The following is a 21,337-nucleotide window of genomic DNA, read 5'->3' as shown; positions in this document are numbered from 1 at the left end:
TTAGATATTGGGTGTACAAAAAAATATTTTAGGACTCTAACTAGCTCAAAAATTATTTTAGAATACTGGGTGGTGCTGAAAAGATATTTTAGGATACAATGTGCTACTAAAAATATTTCAGTGTGTTAGAAGTCAGATACTGGGTGTTATAGAAAAAAAACATTTTAGGGCTCTGATTGGACCAAAATTATATTAGAATAGATAGTACTAAAAAAATTTCAAAATAATAAGTGGTACTTAAAAAAAAAAAAAAAAGGTGCCAACCAACGATCTCCACATCAAAACAGCGCAGTTTGAGGCAAAGGAGGGCCGTGGATGCAAAGGGGCGAAGGAGAGAGGCCGGGCCTGATGTTAACATCGCTATTGCGTGCTGGATCATGCACCAGACAAATTGGAAGTACAGAATTTCAAACCACAAACAAGTTAAAAAGTAAAAAATTCTTGAACCCAACCCGACAACAGCCCTACATTTTTTAGACATTAACAGCCCGAAATATTTTTGAAAGTTCATCCATCAACCAAAAAAATTTAATGGTATAATTTTATCTCTCAAATACTGTCCTGATTTTTAATATAATGCCTAATTGATTAATTTGAAAAAAAAATTAAAAAAACTGAAAAATTACTTTATTGTAATATATGTAACATGATCTCTTTGAAATATTTATGCATAATTAGATTATACTACCTTCAATCCTAAATATAAGACCTAGTCTGTAGTGTAATTTTACACATACTATTAAAAAACAAAACAAAAATTGAAATTTCAACAAAAAAGAGTTAGAAAACATTATTTCGCCCCCTATATAATTAGCCCAGGTTCTTTTGCAAGTAGTGGCAAACTTCTAAGCTACCCACTTCATTTCTGATACCTCCTCCTCTCTTTCCTACAAACTCCAAAAGATGAAAATCACATCGCTGATGATGCTCTCTTTGTATGTGTTTGTTTAGCTCATCACTGTTAGCCACTCAGCAAAGGTCGTTGCAGACGGTGGCGATAATTCTGGTATGATGGCTTGCCTTCCACTTTCTAATTTTTCTCCTCCAACGAAGTGCTATTCAAAATAGTTAGGGGATACTTCTGGTCTTTATTGTAAGACGCTTTCAAGTAAATCATTTATATTAAGAAAACTTAGTTATATGATTCAAGTTGTTCAAAAGCAACCCAATATTTCATTTATATATACCTCTATTAATTAAAAGAATATTGGAAACATCATTTTCACAATTTACTAGGGCTTGTTATATATATATATATACATATTTATTAAAAAGGCTGAGAGATAATAATATCCAATTAGCAGAAAATAGGAAAATTTTGACTTTTGATCCCTAAACTTCTCCTCAATTATCGATTCAATCCTTAAATTTTTACTGTAACTTGGAACAACTTAGTTTCCTTATTTTCTTGACTCGAAACAATTTAGTTCCTATAATTTCTTGACTAACTGAATTACGAGGACTGAATCACGGAGACGCGAAAAACCCTCTGCTAGGGTTTTTCCTCTTCGTCGACGGTGTGGCACGACAGCTACCTCCCGAGAGAGGCTCGGCCGAGGAGCTTTTATAAGTCTCCCTTCTCTCTTTTGTGAGAGATCTCCGATGCGAGGAGTGGTGCGATGGAGGCGTCTTTTCCCTGGCGTGAACTAGGTTCGAGCACGCCTCTCGTATGGGTAGGTGTGTTGGTTTGTGCGCGTGTCGGTTGAGAGGACGGAAGCGGCGTTTGGGAAGCAGGGACGATATCTGAGAAGAAACCGGTGAGGTTTGGGCTTCAAGGAAAATATGAAGAGAGGGGTGCTATTTTCTTTGAGGTTGATGAAGATCTACGATGGGCGCCCCCAGGATTCGTGAGGACGAATAAGGCTTTGAAGGTGGGGCCTCCAAAATCTGTGCTAGAGATGAGGGAGGAACGGGGGAAGTGGTGTAGGGTAGTTCCAGTAATGAGGACTCAAGAAACTTTGGATATTGTGTTGATGATAGAAGAACAGGGGAGACCGAGACATTGGCATTCAGATTTACTGATCTCTTCATGGTATGATCTCTCCAATTCTCACTCTCTTATTGCCATGAATATGAAATGGTCAGTTATGGATCTGGATTAGTGGCTTTGGTCAATTATGTTCAATCTTCTTGATTCTATGGCTGATTTGAAGGGGATTCGATTTACAGGGTTTAATTGCAGGAAACTTCAGAATATGATTCTGGTTATGGATGCTCTCTTTTCCCCTGCCTACATATGCATGAGCTTGTGGTCTTTTTTGAATTGCTTGAGGTATTGTCTGGGCTATAATGGGGTGTATCTGGTTAATTTTGGTTAAAAAAAAAATTAAAGATGACTTGAGGTGGGTTCCCCCTTGGAATGAGCAGCTGATCGTGTGCTTGGTGAAAACGATTCTCATGGTTGTGAGTACGTCTAACTGTTTTCCATTGGTGCAAGTTGTTCTGATTATGTCAATCTAGTTTTTAGAGATTTGCTTGACTCTAATGGACTTTGGCCATCTTGGCGAAGCTGTAAAGTGTTCAATGTTGCAGTGGATTCCAAGAGATGTTTATCTAGCTGTGGAATGGGTGTTCTTCTCAGCTTTTAGAGGGATGTGATCGAAAGACTGGGTGTCAAAACCCCCTTCTCTCTATACTATTTTCCTAGTATTCATTATTGAATTGGCTAGGAGTTTTTGTCTCCTTTTCTTTTGTTTTTTCTCTGGTTTATTCCTGGCTTCATTTTCGCTTCCTTTGACATGCCCAGTTTGGTTAAGTGAGGAAGATGCTGATGTTTGGTGCCTGTTGAAGCAAGTGGTTTCAGGATTGCTGAAAAGGGTTCCTGGAGGGACTAACAAGGTGGCTATTTTGCTGGCTAGCTGTCTTTACTGGAGTTTGAGTTTTGGTGTTAGGGATTCATTCCCCCCACCCTCGTTTTACTTTGTTTCTCTTGTCGATGTTACTGGTATAGGTTAGATTGTTTCCGTTTGTGTTCGTCTTTTTGCTGGTTTTGTTTTGTTTATTCCTGAACCGGTGTGTTAAGTTTCAGTTTCTTTGAAGTAATATAGTTTTTTTTTTCGGCCAAAAAAATTTGCAAGGACCGAATTATAATGAATTAAAGCCTAAGAGTTTAATCGATAATTGAAAAAATTGTAAATATTATATATGTGGATTTTGAAACTTGATCTCATTTTAGTCTTACTCCTTAAAATTTAAAACTAATTATTTTGGTCATTGAAACCTCGTCTTAGATACAACCGAAGGCTTCATTCTGGGGACCAAGAGTATTTAGGCGGACCACAATGCCTAAATAGTTTCAAATTTCAAGGATTAAAAACCAATTGAAGAAAACTTTGAGCAACTAATTAAAGGTGATATTAACCCCTCAAAGACTAAGATTATACTGCCTCTGATTTTTTTTATAAGATCCTATTAACTAAATATGTAGTTTAAAAAAATAGTTAAAATTAGTTAAAAATAATAAATATATAAAAATTAAACCTTTTTCTTCAAATATATCCTCATTTAATGAGGGAGCAAATAAGAAAGAGAAATAGTAATTAGAAGATAAAAGATGAAAGAGAATAGAAAATTAATTAGGGACAAAATTGTTAAAAACATATTTAATGGTCAAACAAGCATTAATAAGATCTTATAACAATGATCAAGCCAATTCAAATTTTGGAATCCAGAGGGTGTATTTTCTCTTCAAAGTATTATAACACAACATATATTATACTCTCTCCCCTAAATATAAGTTATATTTTGAAGGCTTTTATTTTGTCTTAAATATAAAATCTCTGTTTTTTTTTTAAATCTTTCTCATAACACCCCTATTTATTATAACATTACTAATTTATCTCTAGTGGCAATGATGCTTCTGGGAAAAAGAAAAAGGTCACAAATTTTCTACAGATTAATGACAAATGATTACCTACTTTTACATTTCATGAACTCATATGTTACTACAATCTTTGATTTTTTAAATTTGCAATCATTTTTGTTTTGGTCTCTCAGTAATCAAATGGTTCAGGTTTCTATTATTCGGTCCTAAATATAAGACCCCTTTCATAGTGTAAATGGCACTATGAAAAGGGTATTATATTTAGGACCGAAAGAGCATTATAAGAACTGATGTTTTAGACGAAAAGAAGTTTGGGAGATCAACACCTATGATTTGAAATTTAAGGTATTAAAACTAAAATGAAGGTAAATTTGAGGGGGGAAAAATCATATTAATCCTAATTAATAACTAAGGACGAGAGGTTGCGTGTATATGTGTGAATGGGTTCATCGGAGCAGGCTTCATAAGCATAGATTGCGGAGCAAGCGAAGGTTATTTGGATGAAGTGACAGGGATTTGGTACCAGACAGATGAGGGCTTCATTGGAAGCGGAACAAATCACGGACTAGCCCCCAACATTAACTTCAACAATTATGCTCCAACCATAAACCGCAAACTAATGACTGTGAGAAGTTTTGTGGAGGGAGAAAGAAACTGTTACACTCTAAAACCAAAACACGAGAATAATCAGAGGTATTTGATCAGAGCCATATTTGCATATGGCAGTTATGACTTGAAAAACCAAGCTCCAGTGTTCGACCTTTACCTGGGGGTCAATTATTGGAGCACGGTTCGAGCATTTCCTAATGGTCCCCAAATCTTTCCAACTGAGATAATAATGCAGCAGGATGGCACTAGAGAGATGGTCCCAGTGTGTTTGGTGAACACAGAACAAGGGACACCTTTCACCAACGCTTTGGAATCGAGGCAATTGAACAACTCCCTCTATCCAGCTCCGCTTCCCCCTATTATGGATTTCACTTTTCCTGTAAGAATGGACTTGGGCTCTAGGCTCATGCCCACTTATACGAGGTATTCTCTTCCTGACTTTGCCCTCACTTTCCCTTTGTCTTCCCCATTTTTCGTCTTGATTCTCATGCTAATAACTCAAGATTTCGTAATTAGTCTATTGCTATTTTAAAAACTCCAACTTCTTGTGTGTGTGTGTATTGCTGTGGCGCTACATCTCAGTGATTGAAGAACCGAACAGGACTAGATGGTTAGACCGTTTAATCCAGACTTGCTAACGGCCTAATCTGAAACAAAAAACTGTTTTCATGCTTGAGTTGGATTAGATTAGAGCTGAGCCGCTATTGAGCCGGGAGTTGAAATAAAACCGAGAACAAGAACAATTTTTAGAAAACCAGATGATTTTTTGGCATAATGGAAATGTCACATCCCAAAAATTTTCATTTGGGTATAGGGAATAAAAAATTGGGATGAGGGTCAATGTAGGAACTAGATGGGGAGACGAAACAACTTTTGATGTGAAACCCGAAAAGGTCCGGACTGGTATTTTCATAATGATCGGTTTAAGAAGGGCAAAACGGAAAAATATGAGAAAAATTCTAAAACAATTCCTAAAAAATGGGAAAGATATAGATTAGAGGTTTTGGAAACTTTTTTGAGGCCCGAAAGGTAGAATTTCGGTGAAAATGATTTATTACGGAATTTCCCGTAAATGGAGGTTTTTTGGGAAAATATTAGAAAATCAGAGGAAAATAATTCTTTTAATTAGTTAGAGGCCTCAATAAATTTGAAACAATAATGGATAATTCATATAAATATTTATTTGAATTTATAAAATTTGTTTTAGGCCTTGAAAGCTCAGAAATTAATTTTAAGGAATTTATTTTCCCTCAGAACTACCAATAGAGGCCTAATCGGAGAAAATTCAAAATAAATAACTAGAGGTGGCAAAACATTCTGAAAATTTTCAAATCATATTTTCATATTAAAAGGTAAATTATCATGGAGATAAATAAATTTTTGGAGGTCTGAAAAAATTATGGAATATTACTAGTGAATAGTAACCGATAAAGTTTTAAATTGGTTTGGGATAGTGATCTGATTTGTGGGCCAGCATTTTGGACCAGCCCAAACAACTTGTGGGACCCACATTATGCCCAATAATAGCCCAATCTCGTGCAGCTTCTAGGTCCCTCAAATTTTAATTAAAAATTAATACAAATTAGGGGATAATTGTGTGGAAAAATCTAGAAAATGGCCACTTGGGATAATCTGATCCTTCCAGTATTTGATGGCTGCCACCTACACCCTTGAGGTGTCCTAAATTTTGGCCAATTGAGGAAGGAAGAGGGCAGACCAATTTTTCTATAAATACCCCTAGAAAATACCAAGAAAATGTTGGAAAATTGGGAAAAATAAGGGGAGACTCTGCCACTGTTCATCCGGCCCCTTTGTTCAAAATTTTTGAGGAGTTTTAGACAAGAAATTATCTAAAAAATACCAAGAAAACATTAAGGTATGTCTAAGCATCATTATCCCTAAGTATTACATTGATTAGATTAGGATTTTTGCTTGGAAAAATGCTGAAAATTTTGGTTGGGATGTGTGATGCTTAGGAAAGGATATAAACCTTAATAATCAAGTGGAACAAAAAAGATTAAGTGGTGTATGAATTGATTTTTGGAAGAAAACCAAGTTAGGATTTTGGTTCTTCATTTCGGCCAGCACTGTTCATAGGGAAGGAGTTTGTTTTTCATTGATTTGATTATTCCAATGGCTTTAAAACATGTTTTTATATAGGGATATGTTGTTGGAAATTGTTTAAAATTGTTGGAATCAAAAATGAAAATTTTCGAAACATATAGCTCCCTATTCGGCCCAGTGAAGATTATAAGGAAGGAATGTGAATTTCAAAAATCTGATTACACCATTAGATTTCTTATGAAAAATTATGTAGGATTGAGTTATGAGATGATTGATTCTAAAGAAGGAATCATTTTGTTAATAATCAAAGAAAAAGGGGGAAATTGTTAGGTTAATGTTAAAGTGTTGGAACCAAGTTGTTTTGTGATTAATATGGCTTATGTTTATGCTTGGTTTAACAGGCATTGAGAGGAGGAACTAAGGAGAAGCATTGCTCTTTGGAGTAATTATTTGGACAAGCTTTTAAAAACAAAAAAAGTAGTTTTGAATTATAATTTGATTGTTTATCTTGTTTATTTGTTGTGATTTGTTGATGCTTGGATTGGAGGAACTCTGTGGTGACTTTGATTGTTTGATTGACATTAGTTATACTTTGGCCAAATGTTTTGTGATATGTTAATGTGAATAATATAATGTTCCTCTCCTTGCATGATATTGATCACAATTAATCTTGCATTGATTTACATGATAATTATAATTCATATACTACTGAGATTTCTTTGAAATCTCACTCCTACTATGTCATTTTATGCACTAATTAGGGAGTGCACCAAGCATGGAGCAAGGGAAAGAATTGGCCTTGGAATGAAATGACTTTATGAATATTATGTTATGTTAGAAACTTTTATCAAGTGTATTAAACTTTATATTGATTTTATGATAAGTTATGGATAGTATTTTGATATAAATTATATTGTTATTCCATTTCCAATGTTAGAATTATGCTTGATGTATTGTCGAAAGAATGTGAAAGAACAAAAAAGAGGAAATAAACTAAGAAAGTGGTAATTAGGGGATAGAAATTTTCTAAAAAGTGTCAAATTTGTGACACAAAATAATGAGGAATTGTTGGATTTTGAATCTGAGATTTTACACACTAAAAGATCTTACTTTTAGCTTTAAAACAAGTGGTAATTCATTAAATTTAAAGTTGTGTACTAAGAGTTATGCCCTTCCAAAGTTGGACAAAAATACCGGAAATTCAAAAATTTACTAAATAAACAGTGCACTTTGATGAATTTTCTGGAATTATTCTGGGTGAGATTGGACCTAATGATTATTTTTTCTCCATACAACTCTTAGCAATATTCGTGTAAAAATTAAAATCACATTATTTTTATTTTTCTAAATTTAGTTATGAATTTTCAAATTTGACCCATTTTTGGATGAACAGTATACGAACAAAATGAATAGTAAATTCTGAAATTTAAAATTTTTCATCCGAAAATATTATGAAATGACTTATATTGGTTTCAATTAATGTATAATGAGATATAAAGAAAGGTGTGACAGGAAAATGATGAAAAAAGTTTAATAAAAACCTATAAAAGAACAATTGACCCTCTCTCTCAAAGTACATTTTATTTTTAGTCAATTTGTAGTTATATGGTGTTATTTTATTGAAAAATTCATGTGCTATGACAATATTATCCTAACAATTAGATTCATTATGAATTAATTAATTTTTATATATATTGTATTATATGTATATAACTAACTTTTATTAAATTTGTTTTGTTTGTTGCATCACCGGTTTGACCAGAAAACATGCTTTAATAGTGGTCAAAAAGTTGTGTTTGCAGCGGTTTTAGCTGTTATATATATATATATATATATATATATATATTTGATGATTTCTCATGCGACTCGGGGTTTATCTTTTGACTCCAAATATGATTTTTGCACAAAAGGGCATCTGAATCCTGCAAGCTAGTCCCTAAGACATGCTATTACCACTTTCAGTCCTTAGTATAGGAGTTAGATAACTAATTTAAGAATATTAAAAAAAATAGTTAAGTTGGTTATCGGTTACAAATGTGTGTTGATCTCCCTAAACTATTCTCTTCAATTATATGTTTTGGATGATTGGAATTCTATCGGTAGGAATCCCTTACAATCAATAGAGATATTTTAGAAAAATATGAAAAACAAAGTGGATTGATGTCTTATATTTAGAAAGGACAAAAGTAAAAGATTTCATCCATTTAATGCTTTTCTTGGTATGTGAGAAACTCTTACAAGTGACAAATAATAAGGACCAGAGTGGTATGAGTTGTTGATTGCCTCTCCTTTAGTTTCTTAGGTACGGTGACAAAATTTTGAACTATATATAAATTATTGTAGGAACTTGAGCTCAAGCAAACTCACTGTAGTAATAGCTCCATTTATTTGCTAGTTTGGAAAAATTGGAGTCTTTGTAAGTTGTTTCATTGGAATAGAGTCCAAACATTCAAATAGTATCAATTAATGAGGTTGTTCAATATTATGAATAACATTTACGTTTTATTCATAGGGATTTGTCAAACAATGAACTGACTGAATCATTACGAGAATTTCTTGCATCTCTTCCTAATTTGAAATTCCTGTAAGGCAGTGCCTATTATAATATTATTGCATTACAGCTTTCATTCTCGGATTGTGACGCCAGATAATCTTAAACTTCCCATTCTCTTTTGTTCTTTTCCATCTTACAGTAATGTTACAGGAAATAATCTCACGGGTCCAATTCCAAAGGCTTTGATGGAAAAGGCTAATTTGGAGCCAAGGTTTACTTATTTCTCCATTATCAAATTCTATTTTACTTATAGTCCCCTTAAGTTGGGTTTAATATTATGACAGCTCCTATATGTTAGCACACCACGATGAACCTAAATCTTACCTGGATTTTATTTCTTCCTACTAAGCTTATTTTCTACTTTACTTTTTCACCGACATGCTTTGAACATAAAATTAGTCAATTATGGAAAGCCTCTCTCCCTCTCCTCTCTTTGCATTGCACCCGAAAATAATGATAATTATTTTAAAAATTTAAAACTAATTCTTTTTATGTTTAAAATTATTATTGATACTTTATAAAACCATTATTAGTTTTATAGGCTTTAATATATCAAAGCTATTATTTTCATATCGAGTGTCTAAAGTACATAGAAGTCACTCTCTTTTATGTTTGCAAATAATATATATCCAGTATCCACCTCTACAAGTCTATAATTGCATTTTATTCAATACATCACCCCATAACGACAACCATAACATAGGTGCACTTTATGGAAGATATTGCTCCTATTATTCATTTGCTAGACAGTAGAATCCAATACTAACGAGTTGTTTAGATTAGCTTTTCAGAAGTGATTTTACAGAATTTGAATATATGAAAAGAATTTTATCTTGACTTCTGTGAAAATATTTTTTTGGCAAGCAATCACCATAATAATAGATGGATCATTTTTTAAATATATTAAAAATTATAGTATTATCCCTATATTACTCAAGCCTAACGCTGCTCTATTTTACCAGTATAGCCAACAATCCTGGTCTTGGTCCATCAAATTCACGCAAAGAACACGAGTTTGTAATTCTACTTATCGCTTCATTTTCGACTGTAGTGATCGCCATTGTACTTGTATCTTTGGCGATCAGGAGATCTAAAATGAAAGCAGGTATTGATTTTATGCATGCTATCATTTCATTGTACTTGTTGATGTATCCATGCTGGTCCATTTATTATATACGAAGTGTTAAGATGTTTGATTTAACATTGCAGTTTTGTTTGCGGAATCCCGTAAGAAGAATGTTCTAAAACAAAAGAATCAAGCTTTTCCTTACTCAGGTTTTCGGTATCACAAACAATTTCGAAACTATAATTGGAGAAGAGGGGTTTGGGAAAGTTTACCTTGGCACTTTAGAAGATCATACGTAGGTTGCTGTGAAGTTGCTTTCCCCATCTTCAAGACAGGGGTATAAGGAGTTTCATTCAGAGGTTAGAAATAAATAAACTTTTTGTAATCAATTAATAGTGAATATATTCAAGTTGAAGGATGTTCTTACTTAATAATGATAGAGCTAACCTTTAAGTTGCAGGCACAACTCTTAACAGCCATTCATCATAGAAACCTAGTTTCACTTGTTGGGTTTTGTAATGAAAACGACGTCACAGCTCTGATTTATGAATACATGGACCTTGGAGACCTCGGCAGATTATTGTCAGGTTTGTCTTATATTATGCGACAAACTTCTCATTAATTACTGTATTTGTCGTTGTTGCCTTAAATATAGTAAAATCTGCCACATGTACTTTGACTTTCTTTAATTCACTTCACTCCTTGGATTTTCAAACTCAAATTTAAGACTGAATCCTCATGTACCATCATCATGTACATATCTTGGCTAGCTCGTGAGGCACATTTCTTGATCAAAGACTTGATGTTTGTAGATTAAAAGCCAAAATGTTTTAAAGTGGAGCGAGAGACTTCAAGTTGCTGTTGATGCAGCAAAAGGTTAGAGAATCTGTGATCCTTTTTCCCCCTCTCTAACAATCACTTTTTACGGCTTCCCTTGTATGATATGATGTGATTTCAGGATTGAAATATCTTCATAATGGTTGTAAGACTCCCATAATTCATAGAGACTTGAAGCCATCCAACATTTTATTAAACAAATTCATGGTTGCCAAAATTGCTGACTTTGGATTGTCTAGAGCATTCATAAATGAAAGAGATTCTCATCTATCAACTTAGCCAGCCGGCACACTGTGTTCACTACAAAAAACTGGACTTTCAGCGATGACTTTCAGCAACGACAAAGGAAGTCGCCGCTGAAAATGACTTTTAGTTGCGACATACTAGCTGCAACTTTCAGTGGCGACAAAATTTGTGGACACCAAAAGTGTACACTACAACAGTGACTTGAATGGTCGCCACTGAATGTCTTTTAAGCAGCGACTAACTATTGCCGCAGAATCTTCTTTCAGTGGTGACACTTTCTGTCGCCACTGAAGCATGAAAAGTCACCACTGAATCTTCTTTCAGTGGCGACACTTTTTGTCGCCACTGACGCTACTCGCCATTGAGTGGTGACAGAAAGCTGCTTCAGTGGCGACAATTAGTTGCCGCTGAAAGTTTTTTCACATTTTTTTATCATTTTTTATTTTCATGCAAAAGATCGGGCAATAGGAAAAAGAACTCAAAATGATGGAGTCATGGCCAAGGGTGATGACACTAATGCTAATAAAGAATATTATGGTGTGTTAGAGCATATTTATGAGTTATCTTACATAGAGAATAAAAAATTATACTTGTTTAAGTGTCACTGGTGGGATGTCACTAACTATGGCAAAGGATATAAGGTGGATAAGTATGGGTTCACAAGTATCAACACTCAATGTTCATTACAAACTAATGAACCATTTATTTTAGCATCTCAAGCAGAGTAAGTTTTTTATGTGGATGATATTGTTGAACCGGGTTGGATTGTTGCTGTCAAAACGAATCCACGTGACTTGTTCAATATACCGATTGAGAATGTTAATGTTGGTAGTGGTATTAATATTGCAATGGTTGATAAAGAGCCTTATCAACAATTGGTGGTTGATTTAAATGCAAGTCTTATACAACATGATATCTTTATTGACTTTTGTGGAGATGATGTACAACCCCAAACCTTCATTCAAGTAGGAGAACCATCACAAAGAAGTAATATTCATACTATGGAGACTGGATATATTGATGATAGTGAATCTAATTCACTAGTTCATGAAGATAGTGATGAAGAAGATGTGCTTGATGGTAATGATAGTGATACTGAAGAAGAAAGTGACATTGAAGGTGAAATAGAAGATAATCATACAAGTGACAGTACCACAGAGGACTCAACAGAATGAAACTACAATCCTTATAAATGGTAGTTTTTACTAATATATTCTTGACAAGTTAGATTTTGTAATTTTTGTTAATATATACTATCTTCATAAAGAGTAGTTTATTAACATAAAAAACAATCTAAATTTTGTACATTATTGCAGGATATGTTAGGGCTAAAGAGAGGATGAGGTGGGAGAAGCTCTTTCTTCGCATGACATGGCAGCACAAGTAGTGGAGGTATTAGCTCTACCCCTACAATTAGACATACCATTTCACCTCGACCACTCCAAGTACAATTTGAGGAATTGCCTGCTGACTCTCCCCCTACCCAAAACAGTAGTGCAGGTAAATTTTCTTTACTTTTATATAATACAAGTAACTAATCATCATCACATACTTTTGACTGTATTATTTGTTCACCTGAATGATAGGTTCTTCTAATATAATTAAGAAAGGTAGAGGAGTTTATAAGTCGCTCAATGTGGACTTAATGACTAAATTTGGAGGAAAGATCGAGCTTACTTTCACAGATGACATGATAAGAGCAGTAGGGCAAGGAGCGAGAGAGCTAGCTAATTATTGTGGTTATGTTATTAGAACCACAATATCTTTGAAGGATTGTGCTGAATGGAAGAATGTTTACACAAATTATATTGATGTCATGATTTTAAAAGTGAAGGTACAATTTATGTTTAGTAAATATATATCTTAGTTTATTTATGCTTTCAAAACAAGTACTTATGCTAATATTGATTTTTATTTTAGGAAAAATTTCAACCTGCTGTTGCAACAGATGAAGAGAAATTCCAAAAAATGATAGTGACTACATTGCAAAATGCTTTCAGAAATTGAAAGACCAACTTGCATACCCACTATAAGAAATTTGACACTGATGAAGAAAGGTTGGCAAATCCACCTCAAACTGTAAGTTTTGAAGATTGGGAGTGGTTGTTGACATATTTTCAGTTAGATCCATTTAAGGTATCTTACTAAATACTAACTATTTAAGTGGATAATATAATTATATCATTCAACATACTTAGTAGTTACTCAAATTTGATGTAGAACAAAAGTGCTAGAAACACACAAAACCGAGCAAAACAAGTAACAAAGCATACATGTGGTCCCCGATCATTTGCAGAGGTTGAGTTTTCTATAGTAAGTTGCCTCTTCACTGCACTTTATTTTTCTTATCCATTTTTTTTATTTTTCAAGATTTGTTATTTTTGTATATTATGCTTTATAGAGAGACCCCACCATTGGACAACCTGCCTCCCCATATCAGTTTGGGAGATAACACATACTAGGAAGACCACAGATGGCCAGTTAAAGTGGGTGGATCCGTGATCTGAAGAGATTCATGTATACATAATATTTGTCCTTTATATTTAATTAAATAATTATATTTTTTTTCATTAATGTAATTTGTAATTTGTAACTATAGGATCGCATGCATGAGCTCGTTCAACAGCAATCCTTAGAGAGTGATGCTCGAATAACCTCTAATGAGATATTGATAGCTGTTCTTGGTGAGAGGTCAGGATATGTTAGAGGAAAAGGTTATGGAGTAGAGCCTCAAAGGAAGAGACATCACACTCAATCTAGTGATTCACTTGAGAACGTACGCACCCAATTGTATGAAGAGTTTGAAAGAAGATTTCAGGAGGAGCGAGAAAAGATGGAAGCAAATCTTGCTGCGGAGCGAGAGAGGATGGAAGCAGAACGTGCAGCAGAGCGAGAAAAATTGGAAGCAGAACATGCAGCAGAGTGAGTAAAGATGGAAGCAGAGCGTACACAACTTGAATAAAGGATGGAGCAATTGATGGAACAGAGAATACAAGCTCAGTTCATTGCTTTCATGCGAAAGACGCAGTTAAATGCTCCTGCAGATACCCCTACTTCTAGCGTCCCTAGTATTGGTCCCTCTACGTAATTTTTCTTTTGCATTATGTAATGTATCTTTTAATTGAACGATTTTTTTTAGTTAAAGACAGAAAAACACTTTGATAGTTATAAATCTTATTTAATATACTATATTTGTGTGTTAATTACTTTATTTTTATTAAACTTTTTGATAATATTTATCAGGCATATAAATAAAATTTTTTGCATAATTAATATATTATAAAAATAATTAAAATCACAAAAAAGGTAATCAGCAGCGACATTATGGTCGCCACTGAAAATATAATCAGCGACGACATTTATGTCACTGCTGAAACAGGCTTTAGTGGCGACAAAAGAGTCGCTACTGAACCAAGATTCAGCGGCGACGAAATTGTCGCCGCTGAAAGTGTAGTTTCAGCAATGACTTTTTGTCGCCGCTGAATGTGTAGTTTCAGTGGCGAATTTTTGTGTCACCGCTAATAAGTTTCAGCCACGGCCGCTACGGCAACGACCTGGTGGCGATAACATGTTGCCGCTGAAGCTTTTCAACAACGACTTTTGGACTTTCAGCGGTGACATTTGTCGCCGTTGAAAGTCAAATTTTTTGTAGTGGTTATATTGATCCTGAATAAGTGGTTGCATTTCATTTATGAAGAAATATTCATTAAATTATATTGCCTAATTAATTTGGGGATGATAAAATTAGTTAAGTCGGTTATTTAAATTAGTTATTTGTAACAAATGTATATTAGCTTTCCTAGACTACCTTCTTTGATCATATGTTTGTGAACTACCCTTTCGGGAAAATTGTTTAGTATGTACAATGAATTGGGACACTTTTTCGGAGGGTAGGAATTGTAAGTTTGGGAGACAAAGTGGATCAATGTCTTATATTTATGAGAACTAAATTTAACTCCAAGTAACTCTGATATTAAGGATTTGAGCTAGTATTGTTTTTTGTGGTTCTAAAATTTCTCGCAAATTGATGGAAAAAAATTTTAACATAAGCATATTATCACTGAAAAAACCAAACAATTACTGTACAGTGACTGATTATATCCCATTACATTATTGCAGATTTCAGAAGTCTGGGATCATCAATGAAAAATGTGACATCTATAGCTTTGGGATCATTCTTCTTCAACTAATCACAGGCCGTCCTACAATAAGAAGAGAAATTGGAAGTATCTGTTATATTATTGATTGGGTTCGTTCTAAAGTTGAATGTGGGGACATTCATGGCATTGTTGATCCAAGGTTGGAAGGTGAATTCCATGTTGCTTCTGCATGGAAAATTGTTGAGATAGCAATTTCACGCGTTATAACAGAGACCAAACAAGGGCCAGTTTTCGTGTTACAAGAACTGAATGATTGTTGATATTTGGAGATGGGTCATGCCAAATCAAATATTATGTCAATCTATCCAAGCAATCATATTGAACAGTTTGATTCAATGACCAACCCCTCACCTTGGTAGATGCTAATTTACAGTGGTTTATATACCGTGCTAGAGTCCATTTCATCAGACTTGTTTGAGGGTCAAAGCCCATTTTTTTCCCTTTGTTTTGGTGTGAAGATCTGGAGATATGGTTCTTGTTTGTGTAATACTGAAAACTTGTGAACACTATGTTAGATGGTTTTCTATTTGGTGTATGCTAGTTCTAAAAAAGGAAAAAATTTGAATGCTACTGTGCTATGCCATGAACTCAATCTATTTGTTTATCTTTTTATTCCTAAGTAGACATCTTTCTTCATACGATGTATGGGTATAAAACGCATGAATATATTTTGGGTACAGCTCCAGCTATTTTTGCTTACGTTCAGTTCCTAAACTCTTCGTTCAAGATTTTTTATTATTCTTGCTTGGTTGAACTGGGTTCTAGCGACAAACTTGATCAACTCTTAGAGTAATTTAATCCCCTCAAGATTTATTGTAATCTTGAGTATCTCTAAGGGTACAAATGAGATAAGATCCTTAGTAATCAGAATAATTGGAAACCTCACAAATTTATGTATGTATACAATATAATGAAGCTCATATTGGTAATTCGGAATTCTTCGATTCTATGAAATAGGTTTTAAAAAAATAAAGTGAGTTACAATAGTTAGTGATCATAAATTCATACATCAAACTGAAATGAATCTTCTATTTATAGTTTTTCTGAGCAACTAGTGGCTACATACAAAATTTAGATAGTAGACATTATCCAAATTAGCTGTTAGGTGAAGCATTGAATGTACTTGTCAGAAACAGTAACACAACAGCCATGAATATCTTTGAGTAAAAGATACTCTTAGACAAGCACAGCGTGCATATATGCACTTGAATATAGTTTAATCACTAGCAAGCAAACAGCTACCTTAGAGAAACAAGAATAAGTGAATAACAATGAATAAACTCAAACTTTGTATTCTCCGAGATTTCTAGGAACGAAGGTAAAGGAATAGGTACGACAGAGTCAATGCCCATTGAGTTTCACAAAAACACAATTTTAAGTAAAGGATTAGACTAATACAAATAGAAGAATAAGATTTCGACCGAGGCAAAACATTTCACAACAAACAACACAAGTAACGTTTAACACATTAGAAATGTAAACAGGTATCTATCTATCTAGCAGACGGAGCGCTAAAGTTTGAATCTAATTACAAATTAGCGCTCATATCCAAGGAACTGTTTGAATTGGTGTTTTGATTTGTCCCTTCCATTCTTATCTCCATTTCCAAACATTCCCTTAGATCAACTATGACTTGGCTTATATCAGGACTCTGAATTGCGAGTGGTGTGGTACATGACTTGGCTATCTCAAGAAATTTCCAAGCAGATTCAACACTGTATTGTCCGTGTAACCTTGGATCAACAATGGACTGGATATCCTTGCTTCCAAGTTTAGGGGTGACCCATTCAAGCAGAAGAATGAAGTTATTGTTTGGTTGTCTTTTTCCTGCTGGTTTTCCAGTCACCAGTTCCAGCAGAATTATTCCAAAATTATAAACATCACTCCCTTTTGTAAGGTTTCCAGAATTTTGAAATCTGTTATTATTACAAGGCAAAATTAAAAAAGAAAAGTTAGATGGATCTCAAAATATATCTCTCCATTGAATATTCTTGTATTCAATCATATACATCCAAACTGAGTTTGAAAAATTCAAAACGAATTTTAGTGACAATTTTCTTCCCTTTTAGAGTTCTTTAATTTTAATAAAACTTCAATTTGTAATCATCGTCTATATATAATTCATACTGTAAAAAAAAAAACAGAAAATTGATGTATTAATTAATTGTACTAGTGTTCATTTACAGTTCCCCTTGTAATGGATTGATTTTCTTATCTGCAAGCTTAAACTAATTTTATGAGTCTTCTTAATTGACGAGAAATAAACAAAACAATATTGCAATAGATGGAGTCAATTATATGGATTACACTATGCCAATGCGCTGATGAGAAAATATATATTCTATAAATAAAAATACTCACTGAGGATCAAGATAACCAAGTGTTCCGGTAGGACGAGTAGGGACGTGACTATCAATATCGTTTACAAAAGCTCTAGATAATCCGAAGTTAGTGATTTTAGCCTCCATATTCTTGTCCAGCAAAATGTTGGAGGCCTTAAGGTCTCTATGTACAATTGCAGGTTTATAACCATTATGCAAATAATCCAATCCTGCAACTCCATTCGTTATATGTATCACCAAGGTAATTGTCAAAGAAAGAAAGAATGAACCCAAATTCCAGTTTGAATATTAATAATCTCAATTCGTAAAGAATGACATAATTTTTAACCATTGTTTTAAGTCACTTGAAAAAGAAATTGTTACTAAATGTAATTTATTTATTTTTATATACAGTTAACTAGAATATCATATATGATTGTTTCTTACCATACGCTGCATCCAAACAATTTGAAGGCTATCTTTCCATTTCAATTGACCTCCTTTCTTACCTGTAGAATCAGTATGATTAGATTTCTTTTACCTGTGCCTTTAAAAGTTGTTCAATGCATTTATAAACTCTTATTTTATTAAGTTGTTCAATTTGAAGTCAGGCAAATAAGTTTAAAGAAACAAAATAAATATAAATACTTTAAAGTAATTTATTTACTTTTCCTAATATCTCTAAATTAGTCAACTAGGTTTTATATTGAGGACTGGAGGTAGTATTTTTTTATGCAAAAGAAACAAGTTATATTAGCACATGATAATACAAACTAGTAGTATTTTGTGCGTACCTTTGATTTTTTCACCTTGAAGATCCCAATTCCTAGAGAAATCAAGACTATAACCGTCAAAGCCGAAACGGATGCTACGAGTGCAATAATGAACTTGTGCTTTTCGCATGAATCCCTCAAACAAAGAGCAGGATTATCATCCAAACTGAAAGGTAAGTCAAATATGGGGGTATAATTAGAATCACATATTAAATTTGGCTCAGTAACTTTATTGAGTTTTATCTAATAACAATAATTTTTTCCCATCAACAGCCTTAAGAATAGTAAGAGCCAATGGAAAATATACAGCAATCTCATCGCATTAAAATAATATTGGGAAAAGGACATAAAAAAGGTTGAAAATTGGAATATTTCAATCTAGGAACCTAAGTCAAAATCCCAGGGAAGGAAGGTGCCTGATATGATATTATGTAATTGTAATCAAATGATTAAAATGGCCTTGTATCAGATTTTTTTTTTTTTAAAGAAAAGCTATCAAACTTGTCATTACCAGTACATTTCTTATCAATGTTTATTTAACATTTGTCATTCCCAGCTCACAATTTATTAATAAATAACTTGTCATTGCCAGTATATTTCTTGTCATTTGTTGTTTAAACCAATTCACAACTTGTTAATAAACTTTTGGGAAAACCATATTGAAGTTACATATACTTTCTCTCAATTTTTAATTTGGTACCTATGTGTTTTTTTCTCTTTAATTAAACATTTAATTTTATCTTTTTAGCAACATTAGCTCTTATAACTTTGTTCTATTGATATTTTTAGTCTCTACATAAGGATTAATGATGTTAATAGAGGAAAAATAAAGATTTAGTTAAGAACAAAAAACACATAGGTATCAAATTGAAAATTGAAAAAAAGTATAGGTACCTCCAATATGGTTTTCCCTAAACTTTTTGATATAAGGCATTTTTTTCATTTCACTAGATTTGGAAAATACCAGTCAGAAATCATTTTCTCTCCTGGGATTTTGACCTTTTGGGTGCCTGAATTGAAATATTGCATTTTTAACTTCTTTTTATATCATTTTCCCAATAATATTTGTAAAATGATTTTAGTTTATTCAAGGAAAAAAAGGCACGTAGTTATACGTGCAACTAGGACAGACTAAGGTGACAAACCTCATTTGCAAATGTGAATTTTCTTTAAAAGCCTTGGGAACTGAACCTGTAAGCTTGTTGCCACTCAAATCACTGCAAAAGCATTGTGAAATACATTCATCATGTAGTCTTCAAGTTATTAAGGTATATCAGGTATTAAAAAATAATATTAATGCATTTTCTAAAACTTACAGGATTGTCAACTTGGGCAATTTAGCAAGAAATTCCAGTATCAATCCTGACAAGTCATTGCTTGGTAAATCCCTAAAACAAAGCAATATTTTACATGACAAAATTCTTATACTTAAGATTTTTTCCTAATTAAATTATTAATTACTATATTGATACTACCAAATATTAAGACGCACCACAAGTGTATGGGTCACAAAATTAGATAGTGGTAAATCAAGATTGATCTCACAGAGAACTTAGTTAACAGTGATTAGACAATAAAAATCCTCTTTTCATTTAAGTTGCGTAAATCAAAATTTCATGGAATTAAGTGAAAAGAAATTAAAATAAACAACAAAGCTTTATCAAATTGATTTAAGCAAATGTTAAGAGGCCAACCTAGAGTCACCAATCCCTTGCTACCTTCTTAAACCTTGTTTCATTGAATTGATTATCTTTAATGTTAATTTTGTTAATCTAGAGTATAATTAGCTGTAAGTGCTTGTCAGTTTACTTATAACCCTCTCTTAAATTAATATGTAATCTCTTACACAATTACCTAAGAGGCTAAATAATTCGGTCTTACTCATCAATAATTATACGGGGTAATTAGGTATATTTCTATCCTAATCACAAATTAGATTATCATGCAATTCCATATTACTTGATTTAAAAGCTTAATTAAAATTCTTTTTGTTAAGGAGAACTTTAATTCTCAAACTCACAATTGACGGTAGCCAGTCATCAAATGAATAATGAAGAATAAGATTAAGTAACCAAAATTTAACATTAAGCATCCTCAATTCAGTGAAAACAAAACTCAATCTACCAACAAGTTCATAGTTCTTCTAGACTGTAAAAAGAAAATTAGCTACACATAATTTCAAATATAATCATCTCAACAACAATAATTCCAGATTCAAAATTCATAATAGAAATAAAAAGGAACAGGGAAAATCAACACTGGCAACCAATTGAAACCGAAGAACAAGTCAACAATGAATCTTTTCTGGCCTTTCGACGTTCAAAGAGAGATCCTAAGTTTCCACTGCTTCTCTGGTTCAAAATCGTCGCTCAGATCAAGAAGGAGATGAAAGCTCAGCATCCGCAGCTCAGTTCGAAGGCTCCTCTCCAAGAATAAAACGACGGCTTCTCCTTGCTGGTTCAGATTTCTATCGGCGGCATCCTTTCCTCTGCAGAACCCGTCGGCCGCCAGCAGAAGGAAACGATATCGTCACTGAAATCTGTTGCATTTCCGTTCTCTCTCTCACTTGCTGTCAATCTCCCTCAGACTAGACAAGAAGAAGAAGATACAGAACAGTTCGGCCTTCCAGACGATGATCCCCCCATCCCTTAGGTCCCCCCTGATTGAAAAATTCTTCTCCAAACCGTTGTCGTCTCAAGCTCCGCAATCAGCACGTGCTCCTCATGCCTTCCCATTTTTCCAAAACTTAATCCCTCTAATTCTCTTGTGTACTCGTGGCTTCAGCTTCCAACATTAGGACTCCTCAAAACGGTGTGCATCTGGCCAGGGAGTTGAAGAAAACATAATGAAAATAAAATAGAAAAAAAATACTGACAAAAAAAAA

The 21,337-nt window shown here is 33.5% G+C and overlaps 1 protein-coding gene and 1 long non-coding RNA gene across 2 annotated transcripts; both read left to right on the top strand.

The window, feature by feature from the left end:
- Positions 1-1,918: 1,918 nt before the first annotated feature.
- On the top strand, positions 1,919-3,069 carry LOC114721661 (uncharacterized). The gene is made up of 2 exons (XR_003738109.1): positions 1,919-2,032; positions 2,468-3,069. It is a non-coding gene; the product is annotated as an uncharacterized LOC114721661 (long non-coding RNA).
- An 11,095-nt stretch (positions 3,070-14,164) lies between these two features.
- On the top strand, positions 14,165-15,619 carry LOC114721637 (probable LRR receptor-like serine/threonine-protein kinase At1g51860). The gene is made up of 2 exons (XM_028907497.1): positions 14,165-14,283; positions 15,319-15,619. The coding sequence occupies exons 1-2, from the start codon at positions 14,165-14,167 to the stop codon at positions 15,617-15,619; spliced, it is 420 nt and encodes a 139-aa protein (XP_028763330.1).
- The last annotated feature ends 5,718 nt before the right edge of the window (positions 15,620-21,337 follow it).

This window comes from Neltuma alba, unplaced genomic scaffold (genome assembly GCF_004799145.2).
Source record: "Neltuma alba isolate B1F8T4 unplaced genomic scaffold, ASM479914v2 tig00012051_pilon, whole genome shotgun sequence".
Taxonomy (NCBI): domain Eukaryota; kingdom Viridiplantae; phylum Streptophyta; class Magnoliopsida; order Fabales; family Fabaceae; genus Neltuma; species Neltuma alba.
Note: the sequence above shows the minus strand (reverse complement) of the source record. Positions and strands in the feature narration are given on the sequence as shown.

Bases quoted from the DNA above. Each gene is read 5' to 3' on its own strand.
- LOC114721637 (XM_028907497.1), top strand. From the start codon at position 14,165: ATGGAGCAATTGATGGAACAGAGAATACAAGCTCAGTTCATTGCTTTC. The intron at 14,284-15,318 runs GTAATTTTTCTT...ACATTATTGCAG, and splicing joins CCTAGTATTGGTCCCTCTAC to ATTTCAGAAGTCTGGGATCA.